The sequence below is a fragment of the Mollisia scopiformis genome (genome assembly GCF_001500285.1).
Source record: "Mollisia scopiformis unplaced genomic scaffold LY89scaffold_8, whole genome shotgun sequence".
Taxonomy (NCBI): domain Eukaryota; kingdom Fungi; phylum Ascomycota; class Leotiomycetes; order Helotiales; family Mollisiaceae; genus Mollisia; species Mollisia scopiformis.
The window spans coordinates 1,590,796-1,610,439 of record NW_017263588.1 but is presented as its reverse complement, the minus strand read 5'-3'; the positions used below and the strand labels follow the sequence as shown (position 1 = coordinate 1,610,439).

The window sequence follows — 19,644 nt, the reverse complement described above, 5'->3', positions numbered from 1 at the left end:
CTACCTTAGGGATAATGCTTGACTTGCAAGCTAGGCATACCACAATCTTGTGAGTAGGGTCGTAGACAAGCATTGCGCGCTCGTAGCTTATTCGAGAGGTCTGTAGAGGCGGGCGAGGCAAAGTGCACTCCTACTTGATGCACTCTTACTGGAGCGCGCTGAGTCAGCCGCGCCCGGGCCAATGGCGGGGCCGCGGTGCTGCACTCTCGCTTGGAGAGCGCCCGCGCATAGGGGGTAGGCTTGGAATAGGAGCTCATCATAGAGTAGGGCATAGGCTTGTTGATATTCAGAAACCACTAAGTCGGAGATCTGCGACATCTGCAACTCTACCCCGCGATATTCCACCGTCTGCCCGTCCAAGAGCCACCGAGCTTGGTGTTTTGCAATGGCAGCCTTTCCAACCTTGAACAAGTACAGCCGCCACTGCAGAATGTGGCCAAATGGCGTCTCGGCTAGCTATTGGAAGAACTTCTTGCAGATCTTGGCGAGAAAGACAGGGATTTGATCTTCGTCGTCTTGCTCCTGGAAACAAGCATAGTCAAAGAGCACTAGCTGGGCAGTCCAAGTCAGAGCTGATAGGTGGCTGTTGAAATTCCCCGGCTCCTCCCACAATCCTCGGCCCTTCCCGCGGACTTTCTTGCTGAGTATGGCGCAGAAACTCAAGACGGGTGATTTGAATGGCACGCTGCTAACAGTCTGGTAGATCAGCGCTAAGTACAATCGCCGGATGGCATGCTTGAGAGCTAGCTCCGCCTCTTCTTTATCTTCCAGAGCCAAGGCCTCCATGATCTCGTCTATAGCTTGGATCTGCTGGGCAGTTGGCTAGATGACATCTTTGAGAATAGTTGAATCTTTGCACTTTTGAATAGCCTAGCGAATTATTGCTTTGTAAATGATACATTAAAGATTATATACATTTTCTAATAACTCTACAAGTCTATACTTAAGAACGACGGCGTTTGAATGTAGGCCCTTTCTCATAGTCTGATCCATTACTTGATATACTGTCTGATTCGTCTTCGTAACGTGCTAGCTTCCTCGTTTGTCGGCGTACAGACTCTCTTTTTGGTATCTCTTGCAGATGGACGTTGATTTTATTGCGGTTCGTTATCTGGTTTTGAATTGGCAACTCACCGAGGACTTTGCGCTTGAGTGGCTCCTGGTGATTGACTAAGGATTTGGTGGGCTGTCTGAGGTCGGATGTCTGTGGAACTGTAGGTTGTATCTGAGCCAACCTCTGAAAGCCAGAAAACCCTAGATATATATGCCACTCTCTGCTGATCTGCCGGTACTCTGCTCGTGCAAAAGCAACGTGACCAGGTGCTTCTTCAATCCCTCTTGCATAGATCATACCAGCTGTATTAGCCGCATGTGTAGCCTGTGCGTCATTCCAGGTTCCGGGAGCGTCTGCTCCATAGTCCTTCCGAAACTTGGCTTGCTGTAGATGCCGGCGAGAGATAGCAATCGCTACATGCCGCCAAAGAAGGATATTTGCATCGGTATTGAGATGTTGCTTGAACTGCTATGCGAGGACGTTCGTCAAGCGACTACTTGGCCACGGCTCGCTGTGAGTTCCTTTCTTAATCGCCCAAAGGAAGGTTGGGGCACTAGGGCTTTTATTGAGAGCAAGCATACACAGCTGCTCGCAGAATGGCTAGACGAGCCAGACGTAGTAGACTAAGAGCTCACTTATTGCCTCGGGCAGATACCGGTGGATGATTTTGGTTGACCCCGAGACGCTGTATCCCTTGTGGTAGAAGGTAACAAAGCCAACAAGTCCATTCTCGATAAATATATTCCGCCGTAGCCCGTGGAGAGTATTACGCAGCTACAAGCTAAGAAGCTCAGTTCCTCGTGCAAGTTGGCCCCCAAGAATATGGATAAGGAGAAGCAATAGCTCAAGGAAGGTGTTGGCCTGCTTTAGGTATTGCTCAGCAGTCTTACGCCGCCACACGACCTTCGCGCCCTTGATCAAGAACTCTTGCTACAGCCAAGTCTCATCGAGCACACGATTAAGCAGCCATCGATCTTGTCCTTGGAGGTAGTCATTCCGCGGGTCGTCTAGGAAGCACTAGCCGGGCTTGCTATTAGCCGGATCGTCCTTAAGCCGGAAAAGATTAACTAGTGGAACAACCTCATCTCGCTCTTCGTCTGGATGTACACGTAGCAGCTCCTCTAAGAGCGACTGTGCAACGGCTGTCTGGGTCGCCAGGAACTTCTTCAAGTCGGTCATCCCTAGTTCTAGGCCTTTGTAGCTAAGGTGTTCGCCGTCGTCGGTCCAAGAGATATATCCCAGAGAGGTGGTGATCTCATTGATTTGCTTCCCAAAACTGCGTAGCTTCTGTGCCCAGTTTATAGGGGAGTGTGTGCCATATACCATAAAGCGCTCTTGCATGACATTCAACATATCGGCTATATGTGGAACCTCCCCTCGATCTACGGCAAGCACTGCCCGTTGAATGACGAGGAGCTAGGCTATCTTAATAAAGGCAGAGAAATATGGGGTATAATGTAGAGAATCGCTAAATGTGGCATTCTGATCCGCCGATAATCCAAGAACCGCCATAAAAACGACGATAATGCTGTCGTAAACTGTGTCGAATAAAGCATGGTCCAATAACGAGATACACAATTGGATCGTAGCATAATTGAGATTTTGCCGGAGCTATGCTGCCACCAGACCAGTGCTTTGCTGTTCCTATGCAAGCTCGGCCGCAGCTTGCATCACTCGATCGAGGGCTGTCACCTGAGCATCGGTAAGACGATAAGAGAGCTCAGGGCCTTGGTTCCGCCAGACGCGCCGATAAACGAAGCTTAGCAGTTGCTTCTACACTTTCTTGTATGTAGTGTAAGTGCCTTCTTGAAGCTTGTGCACTAATGAGAAGTTGGTGGTCTTGCGGGTGAGGAAGCTACTAACACGCTGCTGATCGAAGATGTTGATCCGGTCAGTCCGGAGGGATTCGCGGGCTTGCTCGATAAGACGGTCAAAGGATTCAAGTACGAGAACGAGGTAATTATCTGGCTGATCGGGGTCGAATAGGGGATGAGGCGATGGGAGATCAAGGAGCCGTGCAACACGACCCAAGTTATGGCCCCGAAAGTACCGCTCCCATTGCGTTAAGTCAAGCCATGGAGAGACCTCAGTCTTATGGCGCGAGGTGATGTTGGGCTTAGGCGCTTGGAGCTTTTGAGCCAGAGTCTGCTCTACCTGTTCTCGGAGGCCGAGGGGTGGTCTCTCCAGGGCGTCCGCAAGTTGAGCCGGTGCCGGTGCCGGTGCCAGATCAGAGCCGATAGGCTTACCGCTATTAACGAGGAAGTAGCGGGTGTAGCTCTTTGTGTGAAAGGTCTGGCAAACGACAGGAGAGTAAGCAGCAGTGCTGAGTGGAAGGGACGATGTGGATGGGCGGTCTGCAAAGCCTTTACTTTTACTCCATTGATGGGCTTCCCTCAGATGGCTGAGTAGAAGCCGTTGGTCTCGGATCACGTACGGCTGATTAAGAGGGCACAGCTTGCAGCAGTAAGCGTTGTCGTAGATCCGCAGGTGGGGGATTGGGGGCGTGTGAGTGGGCACGTGGAGCTGCTTCACTTCTCGGGGAGGGAGTAGAGAGTCCGGGGTGAAGAGACGAGCGTATTCCTGGACTTTACCGAGTGGGATAGTAGCCTTGTGATGGTCGTACAAGTGAGAAGCAACCGCTGTAGAGTGAATCGCATATCTGCAGCTCGTACAGATCAAGACGTTGTAAGTTGGATTGAAAGAGAGAAGATCCATTATATTATTGTAATAAAGGGAGGGTTCTAAGGCTTTTGCGGGGGTTGGAAAGACAGACGGCTTAAAGGTGGTTTATGTTATCTTTTAGCAAGTATCCGATTCGAATTCGAGCACATCGAGCAAGTTGAAATAGAGAATACCAAGACGCGTCCCAGGTCTGACGCGTCTTAGCTTCCTCGCGGGGGGCGCGCGCGGTGGTCCGTGCAACCCCACTCCCTTCTTCGGGCCTAGCGGGGGTTCCGGCCAAGCACAGCGGGCGCATATACCCTTGATAATATAAACTTTAAATTCTTAAAGAAATAAATATTATATTATTTTAGAAATTTACTCTTTTTTATTTAATATTTTATATTCTAAAATTATAACTAATATAACCCTAGTCTATATTCTAAAATCCTCTTCCGTTATAACCTTATGCTTAGCCTAATATAACTCAAATTAAATAAGAGCAGCCGCAGCTATACGGACTCCCTAGATTGCCTTACCTCCACCAAAGCTAGCTGCCTGACCACACCACCTAAGGAACTCGTCGACGTCTGTAAACGTCCGCTAAAACTGCTCTTCTAGCCACTACTCGGCCCCGCCTCCGTAGAAGATGCTATAACAGAACGGTATAACAATATCCGTGTAGAGGCAGCTCTGGCAGTTGCTCTCCGGGTCCGCTCGCTGACAGACAGCCTGGGGATTATAGCACTAGTAGCACGCGTGGTACGGAGTAATCCACGGCCCTCCTTGCTTCTAGTCCTTAACACGATTACGAGCCTCAAAGAACTCAAACCGACGCTAGCACGTAGGGAAGGCGTGGTCCCAGGCATCGCCGAATGCCCGGCAGAGCAGGCACGTGCCTTGAACCGCGAGCAGGTCCTCCTGGTACCGGCTTAGCTCGAGGTCGGCTCGGCGCCGCTTCTCCTGGATAGCTGCACTACTAGTATACTGGAGAGCCGGCTCGGGAGACGGAGCAGGAGACAAAGCGAGAGCTAGGCCAGCGCTGCATATATCGCAGATAACGTCCTCGTCAGCCCGACACCGTCGCTAATACGGCTCCGAGTCGAGGTGCTCGCTTAAGCATGCCCGGCGGCAGTCCTGGCCGAGCAGGTAGCGGTGTAGGGCTCTCCTCTCGACCGCAGTACCCTCAGCGGCTTGCGGCTTCCACGTAGGGGAGAGGAGGACCAGCGAGTACGCCTCCTTTCCATCTCGTCCGGCCCGGCCAGACTCTTGGGCGAAGTCGACTAAAGACGACAGCTTATTGATGTGTATAACCAGACGAACGTAGGCATAGTTGAAGCCGGCGCTTAGTGCAGACGTGGCTACGATATACGGCTGGTTCGAGGAGGCAAGCCACGTTCTCAGCAGCTCCTCCTTCTGCTCAGCCGTGCCTACGTCGGCTGTGTACTAGGAGCAGCAGAGCAGCTCGGCTAGCGTAGCAGCATCTTCCTTTGTCCGCACGTACAAGATGATCTTGTCTCGAGCCCGATCCAAGAGCCGGCTATTTTCCCACGCGTCCCGAGCCCTCCACGCGCCCTCCTCTAAAAGAGTCCCTAGCCTAGTGGCCCGCTGTACTATATAGAAGAGGTTCCGCCGGTTCGTCGATGCCCGGATCACTTTAGGATTCACTAAGTTGTTCTGCTCTTCAAACGTGGCCTGTATTGTCGGTGGTAGAGTGGCTATCAAGTAAACAAACTGTGTACGGATGTTGCGGATTAAGGTGAGGTCAACTATAGCCTAGCGATAGTCGGACGCTGTGATGGTCAAGTGAGCCTCGTTAAACACAATGCGGCCGAGGTCTTGCGTAGCCGCGAGCTTGTGGGCATAAGTCCGAAACTGTTCCGTACATACTGCTTTAACTATAATAAATACCAAGGGTGCATCTTGCTGCTCGCTAGGCGCCCACACTAAGTGATCGATCCCCAACTCTCGGACTCGGTGGAGGAGGTCCCCTCGCAGAGACACAAGGGGCAAGACTAAGATCGTCACCCTAGCATTAGGGAGGATGCAGGGCAGTATAAACAGCAGGCTCTTCCCCTCGCTAGTAGCCATAATAACTACCACTTGCTTAGTCTATAACATAATAGTAGTCACAGCCCGTTCTTAGGCTACTAACCTCTATTGCAGCGTATTATCCTAGTATAGCTTTCTGGCGCTCTTTAGTAGAGCTATAGCTGACCACTTCTTCCGTGGCCGGTAGACTCCCATAGCGATCTTCTTAAGCATTTGCGGACTACTAATGTCTTTACCATCCCGCTTCCTCTTCCTAGCAAGTCCAAGCAGTTGGTCAAGCCCCTACAAGTCCTTCCACAGAGTTGAAGCACGCAGATTCCGGCGGATAAGGCCATCCCATATATTCCCAAAGTTAGCATTATATTGGTTTGTATATGCCCGATTAACAGTCCGCGTACTATGGTTCCGCTGCTTGGTCATAACCCGAATGTTAGCCTCAATCTCTTCGGCATCCTCGTCGTTAGCCCCGTCGTCAACCTTAAAGCACCCAACGTTAGCTACAAACTTAGTTTTAATGATATTGACTGTCATCTGCCGCTAGTTGGCTATGTGTAGCCTGGGGATGCTGGCCCGACTACACGCCTGCTCCATGCACCGCGTGAGCCGGTTGTTAGCCTAGACCTTCCCGTCTTACCACCACAAGTACGGAGAGATAATGGTATGCGGGGCAGACTAGCGAAGGAAGACCTGGCGGAGCGGGATGACAACTACCAAGTAGTTGAGCAAGAGGTCTCCAACGAGTGCAGGCAAGAACCGGATATTATCCTTAAACTTACCCGTCTGCTGCTGACCTTTGTGGTATGTGGTGTGCAGCATAACTAGCCCGTGCTTGAGGTAGACGTTTCGCCGCCGCTAGGTGTTACGCTAGGTGACGGAGAATAGTTCACTCTCGCGCAGAGGCTGGCCAGAACCCATGTGGATTAAGACTAAGAGCCTTTTTAGGAACTCGTCAGCTACGGCCTTATACTGCTCAATCGCCTTCCCTCGCCAGACCTTAGCGCCATCCGCGGTGGCATCCAGGAACGAGTCCCGCAACGGCTTCGAGTCTTGGATAACGGTTAGCAAAGACCTCGCCAGCGGCTTTACCAGCTTAACGTTCTCCTGGTGCTGGCCAAAGAACTAGCCAAAGGCATCGGCGTCTAAGTTGTCCTTTAAAGCCCAAGTACGCATCCGCGGGAGGTTCTGGGCCCCGAATATTAGCTCGTCGTAGAGTAGGTGCTGGGCCTGCTGGAAGTCGGAGAGTAAGAGCCGCGGCACGTGATCTATATGCAAATCAACGTCTCGGTAGGTCAGAACCTTCTCGTCTACATCCCACTGTGCTTGGTGCGGCCCAACGACCTCCTTTGAGACAGTAAACAGCAGTAAGCGCCAGCCGAGGATCTCGCCCATGGGAGTCTCGGTGTCCTGCTTTAAGAACCGCCCGCAATACTGCTCAATGCGCTCGAGCGTATCACCTAGCTCCGCCTTCTCTAGACAAGCGCTAGCGTGGAAGATGATCAGCTGTACAACCCAGATCACACCAGACAAGCAGCTATTATAGTTGCCTGGCTCTTTCCACGTCTTGGTATACGGCTTGACGCTGAGTATGGCACAGAAGCTAAGCAGTGGGGAGCTGTACCGATTGCCTCCAAATTCGTGGCAGATTAGCGCTATTGAGAGGACGGACATAGCATCTCTCAGCGCAGGCCGGTCCTGCTCGATAGCACTTTGGAAGGCCGCTTCCCACGCCTTTTTCTGGGCACCCGTGAGCTAGATGCTGCTTTTAGGGGTCCGCTGGTCGTCGTCTGCCGTGGTGAAGTGGCTGCCGCGGTAGGCCACCCGGTAGCAATAAGTCAAAAACTGCTTCTAGTAGCCGAAGTTGGTCTTGAGCGTATTAGGCTCCTTCTTGGGGTCGAACGCGCGTAGTTTCTGCCCTAGGGCAGCAGCAGTGTGGAAGCGGCTCAGCGCTAGCTGCTGTGGCCAGGTCAGCATACAGTCGGGACCGTCGAAGCACCAGCTGTGTGCCTCTATAAAGATCTCGTCTATGATTTCCAGCATTAAAAACAACTCGGGCTCGCTCTCGGCAGTCTTTGGCACCGCAAACGAGGCGTGCATCTCGTCCTTCTTCAAGCCCCGTGTGTGCTCCTCGATGCCCGTCCGTCGAAGCCACGGCACCACAGCAGATTTATGGCTACCGAAGCCATGAACGACGTTGGCTTCTGCTTTGGCATCCTCCTCTACAACCGCTACGTCCTCGCTAAGCTGTTTGAAGAAGTCTGCCTCCCTTAGATCTAAGCTCTTTGTGCCGGCGTCTACAGCTCCTTTAGCGTCATCCGCCACGAAATACCGGATGTGCTGCTTTTCGGCGAAGAAGGTCTGTAGCTTGCACCTCCGCCAGAGGGGGCTCTTCTGATGTAATACAGGCTTCTGCTAGTGCGCCTTAGACACGTGTAGCTGGATGGTCTGGAGGCTTTGTGTGAGGCCCGCCGAGCACGTCAGGCACTGGAAGCCATCCTGGAGCCGTAGGCCAGCCACTACTTGGGTCGGTACGGCTACCTGCTCCGGGACCAGCAGGCCGTAGGTTGCAAAGAGCTCGACGAGAGCCTTCAACGGTGCACCTCGCAGGCAGTGCGGCTTCTGCCTGAGGTGTCGAAGCCAGACGCTGCGTCCGGGGCGTAAACAGAACCCGCACTGGGTGCAGAGCAGCACCTGCCACTCCGGCTTGTAGAGAAACCCGTCGCTCATAGTCCGTCCGTAGGCCGCCCTACCCTAAGCCGTCGCGGAAGACGACGAGGCCAAAAACAGAGGTCATCGACCGGCGCTGGGCAGCACATATTATGGTGAACTTATCATGGTGGACTGGTCCGTGCATCCCCCCCTGATCCAGGGTCATTTCGCTTCGGGAGCCGCATAGTTCGCCATAATAAGTCGAATTTCTAGAGGTAGGCCCGGGGCATTGTGGATTTATGGTGCAGGATTTATGGTGGACTGGTCCGTGCTTGCCCCCCTGATCCAGGGTCATTTCGCCTAGGAGATTTGGATTTACGCCGCACATCCGCCGAATGCTAGGGGTAGGAGATGTTGCCACAGAAAAGTTGCTGAATTTGTTGCTCGTAAGCTGAGCAAGAGTCGAGTAGACTGGTCCAATTCTTTGTCGTGCGAACAAGACATCCTGAGTTTGGGGAAAGAGTTGACGATATGCATCATAGCCATTTATGATAATGCCACCTCCGTTGCCCTTCAGATCCACAACAAGCTTCGTCTTCCCATCTCGTTTCATCTCTGCCAACATTGTCTGGATGACTGCTTGAAATTCTGCTGGGGTATTTGGCTCGAAGCTATTCATGGAAATGACCCCGACATCGTTGTGGCCCGCAGATGTGAGATAATATCCAGAGATCTGTCCATCTGATGAGCTGACTTGAGCGATTGGATATCCTTTGAGTCTGGCAGTATTATTTACAGGATCTCCAGGTTCGAACGGTGGAGGGGCAGGTGCTGCGACTTGGACTGCTGTTGGGTTTGTGCAAAATTTCTGAAAGGCGGATTCTCCATCCGTCACACCGGAGAAGTTTCCAGGTACGCGGGCCATTGTCTGGAAGACGGATGTTGATCCATTGGAGAAATTCAGAGTCGTGTTTGGACCTGGATAGAAGAACCCGTATCTACCATCTCTGCAAAGAGTCAGCATCCTCCTAGGAAGCATAGCCGAACATACCCAGCAAAAAATCCTTGGACTGTGAGCCCAGGTGTGAAGTCCAGAGCAGGGTTGTACATGACAGTATTGAAAGCAGCATCGGGATCTTGCTGAAACCCTTTATCGGCTTCGGTTTGCATAAAAGTGACAGCATCCTGACCGTTGATAGTGGTAATCGCAGATGGTTTGGAAGAGTTCGCAGTCATTCTTAGGATCTCGTCTGGAGATGTCAGCTATGATCAAATCACCCGGGATCTACTTACCGGTTACGTAGATCTGGGGCAAGGAAGTCCCGTCCATGCTCACTGACACCAAGGACACATTCCGTGTAAAACGAATGGGTCGTGAGATGAGATCTCCAGCAAACCGGCTGCGAGAATCAGCATTGAACAAAGCCGCTAGATCACATACAAATGGCCGTCTTTTGCAGACATGAATGTCTTGAACATATCCATTTGCCACGCATACTCGTTTGGATAAGAATTATTCTTTAGATTGTTGACTATCCTAGTCACAGATCCCACGAGATCCACAGCTGAGTAAGGAAAGCCACTAGGAGGAGCCTTCTTGAAGGAAAGATCTAATTTATGAGAATGGGTCGACCAACTTTGAAGGGGACTCACCAGATTGAAATTCGACATATGGCAGCAGAGCTCCAGACACAGCGAGAGCTTCTTCTGAATGCAATGGGACAGACTGCAGACAATTGAAGGCCAGTTCACCAGGAATGATCGGGGTGACTGAAAGTCGTCAGCTCCAGGACGACAACTTAGGCGGCACATACCTCCTGGGTCTGCTGCTCGCATTGGCACAACCATAGCACTCACTTGAGCACAAGGCTCCGTTGTTGCATCGACAGACGACGCATGAACGGTGTAGAGAAACACCGAGATTAAGAGATGAGACCACATTATTCTTGCAGACTACAAGCGTGGGACGTTCAACATCTTTAAATCGTCTCAGCTTTGAGGCGCCATTCGAAGAGATAAGAAAGTTGCGATAAAGCTTCTCTAGGCCGAGGGTGAATCTTCCTCAGCCAAGAAGCCCCATAGTTTGGAGATCGTTTCGATGGAAGTCAAAGCGGATGTCGAGGGCACGATAACAAAGTTCGGCCAATTGCAGACCGTAACATCCTTGTGCGCTGAACTGAATCTTGATCGGATTCGGATAAAATGATTCGGATGTCGACCTTGGATACCTGTGGCTAATTCGTTGAGATATTGGAAGTGCCAAGGAAAGGGACGGCAAACGAATTCACCAATCAGATGAAACCCAGCTGCTCAGCTGTGGCCAAGCGTTCTCGGTTGCTTGGACCAAGCTTTCGGCAGCATGATGAACGTCGCGACGAGACATTCTTTGCAGCAAAGTATTCTCTGGACTGCGAGGACTTTCTGGCAGGATGAGGAAGAATGTGAGGGTTATTGAGGAGACACTCAAAGGTGCTACTATATCCAATCTCAGGACTGAAGGAAATTTGGAATTGAGGAGATTCCAAGGCTGAGATAGCTGACGCTCTCGCGATGGCTGTTCATGGCATCGTGGGAGAGCATCGTGGGAAAGCATCGTGGCAGAGTTAAGACCGCTAGCAAAAAAAAAACAAAAAGAAAAGCCAAACAGCTCAAGGACCCCGATATTGTGTACCTATTCCGGAACCAAACAGGAGAAAGGAAGAGTTAGAAAGGAAATCTTCCGTGATGCAGGTGAGAAGATCATGAGATAAGAGAAAATCCCGAGGCATAGGGCCTGAACAGGAGACCAGATGAGCTTAGAAGGTCACCGTCAGCCCCGATATGTCCACCGGACCAAGTATTCGTCAGCTTGCATCGCCATACTAGACTTCTGTATGCGCTCTCTAACTTCTCTGTCACTTGGCTTGTGGGTTTATGAGTCGAGTTCGACCTCAAATGGTGGCTAACCAAAATGTGTCGGCGGTTGTTCTGCTCGTCTTTGCTTGGGCTGTCAAGCTTCCTTCCTCGTGTCTGTATGTCTCTCTCTCCAAGGGAGAACATTGTGCAAATTGTGGCAGATTCGTAGAGACCTGCTGTCTATCCAACACCGAAGCAAACGTTGGGGTGAGAGGTGGGACCAAAGTATCCTGTGCTCGATCGATCGTTCAGGAGGAACAGCTTAGCAGCTTGCCTTAGGTGACAGAAAGAAACAGCGCGGTGGCTTCTCGCATTCCTCCTCTCTACTCCCCAGGCGCCTTTTGTTCTCCCACTGCATATTCGAATGTCGAGAGTTAAGAGGAGGGTTGCTGAAGGCGGGGAAATCTCGAGGGCGAATTGGAGATTCTCGGTGGTTCGCATGTGGGGCGTGCGATTGTACTTCAGCGGAATGTCAGATTTGTCGCGTTGCAGGAGTTGACTGACACGAGTGTCTGTCAGTATGTCAATGATGATGATGTTGTTGTAAAAGCGGTACCGCGGTCGTAAAGTTAACATCCGAATGCAGTCTAGCGCCCATCCTCCAACTTCGATCGAACATTCTGTTTGTACTGTACTTCGAGTCAAGTGTGGAAGCACACACATCACACTTCACGAGAAATTTAAGCAATGTGCATTTCTACAATGATTCACATACCTCCATCGTTTTGTTCAGCAACCGATGGTTGAACAAGCCACAGGACTTGGATTGAACCTCAGACTCCCGCTGAGTTCCGGGACATTAACAAGGGCTGGAAGCTCTCTTCTTCCTCCAGAACTTAGCATGTGGAAGTGAGCACCGTGGCTGAAGAATATGTCACCAACTTATGTTTGTTGGCGCATTCGATGCCATCGAAAGCCGCCGTCGCTCATGCCAGTTCATCGATTGCTCGTACCCTGCTGATGAATTCTCCGCGAAGGAACCTGAAGAGCACTCTGCCCCTCTCCATTTAGCATTTACCGGATGTCACGCCTTCAGTGGAAAGCGGTCTTTGATTTCATCCTATTGTTCGCATCAAAGGCAGATATTCCGCAGTAGTCCTCATCAAGTATCTCAGCCAGACTCGACAGCTTTGCGGTGCTATGCTCGGAACATAGCTGAACCGAGGCTTGTACAAAGGAATATGATCTATGTCATGGGCTGTCAATGGGAGGAGCGGCCATACAGTGCGAAGATAGCTCGACCCAATTCTCATCTGCTTACATTTCTTGGCGTTCTGCAAAGCCCAGCAGGCGAACTCTGAACTCTGCAATTGCTTGATGTACTATGCTTGCTTTTGCAGCCCTTGCCGATATTGAATTCTCACGACAAGGTGCAATGTTAAACGTTGGTCATGATCAAAAGAATGCAAAAGCTTACCTAGAGTTGTTTCCGGCACCGAAGTGGTGTAGGCACATCTGAGTGCATGGTAAACTTGCAGAACTGAAGAACTCTGTCAACTCTGGCGTAATCATTCCTTCTGATGGGCTAGTCCCAGTGGACATTAAACTCTTTGACAGCAGGCAAATTCAATTGATAGTCGCTGGTGATGAAGCACGTCGTGCCTCTTGATTTGACGTGATATGAGTTGCAGACTTCCTGAAGTTGAAGACCCATCTCGGATAAGAATCGCATGTAGCTGCAGCCAGCCTTGTCTAATTCAACTGGCACTAGCATTGCAAAGCCTTCTTTCCTTCGCCTCAAAATATCAAAGCCGAACTCCAAACTCTCTTGTGAAATCATCCGAGCAGAAAGATAATTCGAACTTCAACCACATTCTTGGAACCTCATCTTGAATTCCAACGTCGAGTCCTATCCAACTCTACGCGTCAACAGCTATCAAACTCAAACGCGCAGCAGCCATGGATTATCAGTCGGTATGGCTTGAAATCAAGGAAGACTTCTTCTCCCAGACAGACAAATCCAAGTATCCAGAATACACCGCTCGCGATCTTGAGCGTCTATTTGAGTTCTTCAGCCAAGAAGCCAACAACGCCTTCCCTAACGAGACATCACCGGATCAGCAATGCAGGGCCGAGTACAATGTATGGCGCATTATCTGTGAGTACTCCTGACCGTTGGTCATCGTTTGACATTCGACTGACATAACGCCTCAGGGTCGGAAAAGGAGGCTCCCCCATTTCCAGGAGTCATCCCAGCCGGACTCGAGGTCGATATCTGGATGAACCCACCCTCGTATCTTGAAAATGAGGACATATGGTCTACGCTTGCGACCGTCGGAATCACAAACGAGAACGAGGGCACGGAAGACGAAGACAAGCAGGAACTTTTTGCTGCTTCGGGCGTCAACCACAATACAAAACATGATTGGTCTATTGGACTCTACAATGACGGATGCCCAAACTGCTATGCACGCGACCATAAGGAATTCGAGTGCCGAAAGACTTGCCAACAATGTTCGGGACCACACACTATCAGTGATTGCCACATGAGCCAGAATAGTGAGTGGGGCAAAGAAGCATTGAAGACTGAGGAGCCAGACGTGGAGGACGAAGTCAAGATGCTAAAGGAGCGCATTCGAGAGCTGGAGGACGAGGTCGCTTTGTTGAAGACAACGAACACGGTACCGAAAGCGGTTGTCATAAAGAGGGAACGAGACGATGATGGCTATGATGGCTATGATGGATATGATGGTCATGACGCAGAAAGTCACAAGCGTGTGAAGATGGAGTCGGGTTATGATACATGACTAGGTTACGATCTTGCTCTCTATTGGGCATACCTGGGCGTGCGACAGTGATTTATCCTGTAATTTTCTTGTTCTCCTTGTTTGTAGCGATAGACAGAAGCATGAATGACTACTATCTCCTTGCCCACGTCCATAATCAATACGGTGACGTTCGAGCGAGCCAAGTACTGAAGTCGAGGTCGTACTTTCAGACCCACCTACTCTTGCGATCGAAAGACAGAGAAGCTAAGTAGAAGCATGGAAAAGCTCAATGGTCTTAGCTGCTGTGTTTTCTTCGAGTTAAGTTTCCAGATCTCTTTCAGACTTCCTCGTCAGCACAGCAACCGAAGCTGATAGTCTCCTTACGCGAACTCTAAAGACGGGATACCCCACCGACATCCCTCTGCTCCTACACAAGCCAAGAGCTTTCATCCAGCGTTTGGAAGATTGTTGAGCAAATGGCCCCTTCGCAAACCCATCAAGCTGTCCATGAACATGAGACGACATGTATTTCACACACGACCGCAATTGCAATCAAGTCTGAAGCTGAGCATGTACTTCGCATCAATACCCCCGATTGGAAATATAGCCAAGAAGGTAGACGAGAAGAGGGGCAAGTCATGGGACGTGGGGTAGGTTAAGCGATCTTCGAGCTTTCCCCTTTTTGATGTACAGCCTTGGCACAAGGATCCGAGATAGCTCCCGAAACTTTGAACCTGGAGACAACCTGCAAACTCAGACCTCTCGCCAATCTAAGTTAGCTTCCAGTGCAAAATATGGGATTCATGCATGAAAAGGTTTTGTGACGCTGGCAGCAAGCCATGATTGAACTGACTTTCTCCCTCGAGTACGAGCAACTCGAAGCTCACATCAGCGAATTCGTCTTAGTGCGCCCATCAAACAATTAGAGTGCGATCTACAAATCAAGCACTCGAGACCGAGAATAATCTTTGCACACTCGAGTATAATGGCATGCGTCCTACATTCTCATCAGATGTCCTAGGCCGAAGAGTTATGTCCATGTTTTCAGATCGAGGAAGAGGAGCTGCAGCCCTCGAGGCGAGAACAACGTCCAGAAGCTCAGACACAACTTGAAAAGCTTGGCAACTTGGCAGCCAAACCAAACCAGGTGATTCGGAGTAAACATCAGCTTTGTTTTAAGTCCGGTAGACTCGGATTGGGTGTAGAAGCCCCAGAATTTCGCCTCATGGTCGATCATGATCTGCACATAGACGTCACTGCGACCGTAGCATCAAACTAGTTGTTGGAGTAAGAATTGTCCTCTCGACCGTAAAATCAATCTTTGATGTTGTGATACTGTGAAGCATCTCCAAACCATAAAGCATGATCTTGGCTCAAGCTTGATAAAGTCAAGAGATCGAGTCCGTGAGCATCATTGCTTATTCCCATGAACATCTTCTGGAAGGTTTGCTACTTGACACCAACAATGATCAGGATGGTTCTTCGCACAGACATTCGGTGTCGCAAATACCAGGAAGTGATGAAACAATTCGGGGAGATCGCCAAAAACGGATATGCTTGGCCAAAAATCGTCTGACAAGCGTAACACCGATAAAACCAAATCCTATCTACGAAAACAATCTGATGATTTGGCAGCCCCACCAATGGGGTCACCGCAAGAAACAAGTCAAGTTGCCATAATATATAGGATCCTGTAGTCTGGCATTCCATTCAGTAAGCCGGTCTTCGATCTACATTCACTGTCCATATTTCAACATGAAGTTTTCTCACGTTCTCTGCTTGTTTTCTATCTCAGGCGTTCTAGCATACCCAATCGCTCAGAGTAATACTCTCGCCACTGTCGGCTCAGGTTCGACAAATGCGACAACCGATTTCTCGAGTGCGGTGGATACAAGCAGTGAGGATGGAACCAACGACCCGGATACAGCGGTGGACGATATCAAAACCGATGCAGCCAAAGCCAGTTTTGGGTCTAAAGGTTCCAGTGCTGGTGGTGCCAAAGGTTCCAGTTCCAACACGAAGGTGACATCCGCGAGTGTCAAGTCAGCGGTCCAGAACTTCGCCAACGATGCGAATACTGTCTCTTCCAGCTTGAACCAATTAGGATCAACGACCGACACGGCTACAATCAAATCTCTAGCCACAACCGCATTCAAGGCCGAGTCGGATGAAGATGGGCAAAGATCAGTCCTCGCATCTGCAGCAGGTTCTGCTGGAAGTGCATCGAACAGCAAGATCGTCAAAAACACCCCCACGGTCTTGAATGGATTGTCAGCAATCATGAAGAAACCCACTGTCGCCACAACGAAGAGCAACCTTGCTACGATCCAGAACGCGAGGTAAGAACAAGTCTGAGGTGAAGAAATGGAGCTGATGAATATAGAAACCCAAACATCTTGCCCAGCATCACTCAACTTTCGAATGCCGCATTGGACGCAATGGGTCTTCCACAGACGGCGCAGAAGTTCCCAGCGACGACGGGCTAGAACTAAGACAGCATACCTAGCCGGAGACATAAGTGGTTCTTGGACATCATGTACATTACCTTGATATAATGTAATTGATTGGGGATGAAGCAAGCTTGTGTGATGAGATTCGAGAACTGCAGAGGCAATGAATGAGAAAGTGAAAGTGAATCGAGTCTTGGAGTTGGGGGAGTAGCTTGGGGGCGAAGTCTTCCCTTGCTCATATTCATCCATGAACATCGCAGGCCAGGGGAAAGAAAAGCCAGTTCTCTCCTGCCAATCGACTTGGCACTTGCCAGCATTATCAGTCACAATGATGTACACGTCCCTCAAAGGATCTCGTGGGTCGCAGGAAGTAGTTTCTGTCATTGCCAACGTCCTCCACTTCTTATAATGCCTACTCAATTCGGTGCTGGCTGACCACCAAGCAAAGTCCCAAGAGGAACACAAGCGTATTGCTCGTCGTCATCATTAATTGGAACCGAAGTGCATGTTCCTGTAACATAAAACCCATTGATCTCGCATGCATTGCAAACTTGTCCTTCATCCGCTGCTGTGCATCGTTCGATTGGCGGGGTGACTTAAGGAAGAGCTGTCGCAACAGCTAGGAAGCCGACGAAGGAGATGAAGGTGAATCGCATTTTCTGGGACTTTCGAGTTCTATTTGCATCAGCGAAGGTACTCTTGGGCTCTGGTTCACACTCACATCACTAGGTTCTGATATGCTTGAGGATCAGCACATGAAGTTGGGATTCACCATCATTTATACCTCTCGACACAACATTCTTACTCAAGTTTTTCAACTTACACATCACCTATTCAAAAAGATCGACGCAACGATGTTCATCTCCCTCAAGCCTCGGCACCGAGTAGGGTTTGGTGCGCAGGTTTACGGCATCCTTGATGTCGATCAGGAACAATGAACGAATCCAAGCAATTGAAGACCTCCATGGTCTTCAAGGTTTTTTGACGGTTTGTAGACCAAAGGAGTTTACTGATGAAGGTTAAACCTTAATTTTTGAGGGGTTGCGGGGTAGTGACCAAGTGCAAGCCGAGGAACAAAATAAATAATGCTTGGAGCAATTTAGACTCTCCAAACCACATACGATGTGCAAATTGAAATCCAAGATCGACGGATTAACAGCTAGTAAGATGCACATTGCGACGGCGCCTGGAACTTCCCGGATCGTGACCTCGGAGTCGAGGGAAGTGTAATCTGCAATGAAAACATCCTCGCAGGGCCTATTCCTGTTCCGAGAGAGAAGCTGAGGGGTAGGAGATAGAGGTTGCCGTAGAAACAATGCCAATTCGAACTGTATCCCAAGATTCTGCAGCTTGATCTCCTTGGTGTGGTAGTCTCAATCATGTTGCGCTGCTTCAAGTCGAGCATTGAGCGAACCGCAGATGAATCGGCAAGACTTTGAAAAAGCTCTGCCTAGTTCCCTGCGCTCCGTAGTCCCATCCTAAGGAAACCACTTCGGAACTCGGATGTTCTGCTTATCCATCGAGGGATTGTTGAGAGATAATTGAGAGATCATGCGGAGAAGACTGCAGCTAGTCACGTGAGAGGCCCCAACTCGGACAACCTGGAATGTAGACTTCTGCCGTACAGTTTCGCTTCTTCGAGGTAGCCTTTGCCATAGCTGACAGCCAGGAGGGGATACAGATCGTGATGTCCTTCCTGATCACTCGATCGAAGTCGACAAGCTTCCTTTGCTAGAACATCTCCATCCAACCAATGCATTATAACCACCCATTCAATTTGCTCAACTGTAGCTATATCAGCGCCAAAGAAAGTAGGAGCCAGAACAGTCTTTAGACCAACGCATTCGAACTTTCGCGAAACGAGCTATTGTCTTCCATGATATGGATCAATGGCTGATGAGGTGCTGAGACTGGCTGAGACCTGGCGACGTCGTGTCTCGTACCTGCATACTTCGCGATCATTGGGACACAGCGATTTAGGCCATGCAACTAGCATCTCGATTTTCAGACGATGCTTCCAATTCAGTTGAATACATGGAAGAGCATCATGAAGACTGCATTGCTAGGCGACAGATGTACAAGCTACGACTGACATAAAAAAGAAAAACAGATCTGGTATAGGGGGGGTAACGTCTCAAATGGATTGCAAGGCAAAACAGGTGCTGGAATGAAATAGAAAGGAAGATCTCTCTCAGGAGAGTTTGTACTGAAAAGAGTTTCTCCTGATGTGTCCTCCCGTTAGCCTAGAAATGTTGCAGCGATCTTCGGTGGGTATCGAACACTGCCAGATCTCAGACTAAAACAGGGGGTTTTCCAGCTTCATCAAAACTCACCAAATCCACTGATCAGTAATTTTTACAATCGCGAGGGACCCTAAGGAGAAGGATGAAGACGGGGAAATGAAGATTAACTGCGTCGAGTACTCTGTTGCATTCATCAATATCAAAATATCAAGGAGAGACAAAGTACCGTTTTCAGATCCCACGTTCTTGGACCCGCCAAACCGCATTCGGTCAGGGGGCTAGCTGCACATTACAGTAATCGTTGAGATGGCTGCACGCGCCAAGCGACCCAATCCCGGCGTCCAGCGAGTCACGGTCTATCCATATCGGGCTTAATGCAAGACCCTTCTTGCATATCGCGTTGCACCCAGAATTTTTGGTGCTTTCGCTTTTCCACCTTCCGCCGCGTTTTGACGTTTGACATTTGACATTTGACATGTGCAAGTGAGTGATGGATGCGCCTCCGCCTCCGCCTCCGCCTCCCCTCCACATATTCTACATCTGCTGCAATGGGCAATTGGCATCCATCTCCATCCAACCGTCAGCCGTGCAGCGGCACCTTATCCTCTCTGCTGCGCACCCGGACAGTTTCCAGTGCCCGCAGCCATGGGGATACATTGCATTCGCTGCTGATAGCAGAAGCAGAGCCACGGGTGGCCGTTTCAAGCGTGGCAGACAAGGTACGATCCGTCTCAATCTTACAGTAACGAGGATCTGGTTTGGGGGTGGTTTGGTTTTCCTAGGGTTCACCCGAACGCTGGGCATGGTCCGGGCCCAAGCAAAAAAAAAAAAAGGGTTGAGAAAAATAAATGGACCGCAAATTGTGGGAAATGTGGGCGTACCCGTGGCCAGCGAGGCGTAGGTACCTAGGTAGGTACGGCAATTCGACCTGAAAT

At 50.1% G+C, this 19,644-nt stretch overlaps 6 protein-coding genes across 6 annotated transcripts; 3 read left to right on the top strand and 3 right to left on the bottom strand.

Annotated features, from left to right (window-relative positions):
• Nucleotides 1-5,956: 5,956 nt before the first annotated feature.
• LY89DRAFT_683431 (uncharacterized protein) lies at nucleotides 5,957-6,751 on the top strand. The gene has a single exon (XM_018214702.1). The coding sequence runs from the start codon at nucleotides 6,167-6,169 to the stop codon at nucleotides 6,320-6,322; it is 156 nt and encodes a 51-aa protein (XP_018073968.1). The 5' UTR covers nucleotides 5,957-6,166; the 3' UTR covers nucleotides 6,323-6,751.
• On the bottom strand, nucleotides 6,741-7,285 carry LY89DRAFT_683430 (uncharacterized protein; the record flags this gene model as incomplete). The annotated part of the gene is made up of 1 exon (XM_018214701.1): nucleotides 6,741-7,285. A coding segment is annotated over exon 1 (159 nt), but the record flags the coding sequence as incomplete, so codon positions are not given.
• Nucleotides 7,286-7,325: 40 nt separating this feature from the next.
• LY89DRAFT_780523 (uncharacterized protein) lies at nucleotides 7,326-10,354 on the bottom strand (the record flags this gene model as incomplete). Its single annotated transcript, XM_018222388.1, has 8 exons — nucleotides 7,326-8,176; nucleotides 8,303-8,408; nucleotides 8,515-9,420; nucleotides 9,465-9,663; nucleotides 9,707-9,813; nucleotides 9,855-10,023; nucleotides 10,067-10,183; nucleotides 10,228-10,354. The coding sequence occupies 8 exons, from the start codon at nucleotides 10,352-10,354 to the stop codon at nucleotides 7,613-7,615; spliced, it is 2,295 nt and encodes a 764-aa protein (XP_018073966.1). The 3' UTR covers nucleotides 7,326-7,612.
• A 2,782-nt stretch (nucleotides 10,355-13,136) lies between these two features.
• Nucleotides 13,137-14,055, top strand: LY89DRAFT_717078 (uncharacterized protein; the record flags this gene model as incomplete). The annotated part of the gene is made up of 2 exons (XM_018218315.1): nucleotides 13,137-13,406; nucleotides 13,463-14,055. The coding sequence occupies exons 1-2, from the start codon at nucleotides 13,208-13,210 to the stop codon at nucleotides 14,053-14,055; spliced, it is 792 nt and encodes a 263-aa protein (XP_018073965.1). The 5' UTR covers nucleotides 13,137-13,207.
• A 1,716-nt stretch (nucleotides 14,056-15,771) lies between these two features.
• On the top strand, nucleotides 15,772-16,502 carry LY89DRAFT_642756 (uncharacterized protein; the record flags this gene model as incomplete). The annotated part of the gene is made up of 2 exons (XM_018211766.1): nucleotides 15,772-16,355; nucleotides 16,400-16,502. 2 exons carry the CDS (start codon nucleotides 15,772-15,774, stop codon nucleotides 16,500-16,502), a joined length of 687 nt encoding a protein of 228 aa, XP_018073964.1.
• Nucleotides 16,503-19,109: 2,607 nt separating this feature from the next.
• On the bottom strand, nucleotides 19,110-19,632 carry LY89DRAFT_496254 (uncharacterized protein). Its single transcript, XM_018207930.1, has one exon. It carries the CDS (start codon nucleotides 19,511-19,513, stop codon nucleotides 19,244-19,246), a length of 270 nt encoding a protein of 89 aa, XP_018073963.1. The 5' UTR covers nucleotides 19,514-19,632; the 3' UTR covers nucleotides 19,110-19,243.
• Between the last annotated feature and the right edge of the window lie 12 nt (nucleotides 19,633-19,644).